At 57.4% G+C, this 366-nt stretch overlaps 1 protein-coding gene across 1 annotated transcript in view; it reads right to left on the reverse strand.

Annotated features, from left to right (window-relative positions):
• RAVER1 (ribonucleoprotein, PTB-binding 1) overlaps positions 1 to 275 on the reverse strand; it is a gene marked incomplete at both ends in the record, with an annotated part of 3,506 nt that extends 3,231 nt beyond the window's left edge. Inside the window, one exon of the mRNA XM_009576135.1 lies at positions 209 to 275. Coding sequence (XP_009574430.1) covers positions 209 to 275 — 67 coding nt within the window. The remainder of the gene's footprint in view (positions 1 to 208) is intronic.
• Between the last annotated feature and the right edge of the window lie 91 nt (positions 276 to 366).

Raw genomic sequence — 366 nt, forward strand, 5'->3', positions numbered from 1 at the left:
AGAGACCGTACGCAGGGCGCAGTCAGAGGAGGGAACAGGCGGAGAATCGACGCAGAACAAGGCGTTGACTTTCCCAACGCAACACCCGGCAGCGGAAAAGCTGCCGAACGCGGCACCGGGTGGCTGAGCCCGGCCGCGGCGATGGATTCGGCGTTGGGAGAGCGCTCGCCGTCGCCGGAGACGCCCGAAGCGCGAGCAGCTTACTCACCAGTCCCTTTGTATTTGTCCACAAAGCAGTATTTCAGCTCGTAGTCGCTCAGCAGATCGTGGACTTCCTAGATAAACAGAAGAGTTTTTAAATAAAAATAAAATAAAAAGGAGTCAGCTTCCAAGGAGAAACTCCAGCCCCCGCTCTGGCGGGTCCCC

Source organism: Fulmarus glacialis, unplaced genomic scaffold (genome assembly GCF_000690835.1).
Source record: "Fulmarus glacialis isolate BGI_N327 unplaced genomic scaffold, ASM69083v1 scaffold14064, whole genome shotgun sequence".
NCBI lineage: Eukaryota > Metazoa > Chordata > Aves > Procellariiformes > Procellariidae > Fulmarus > Fulmarus glacialis.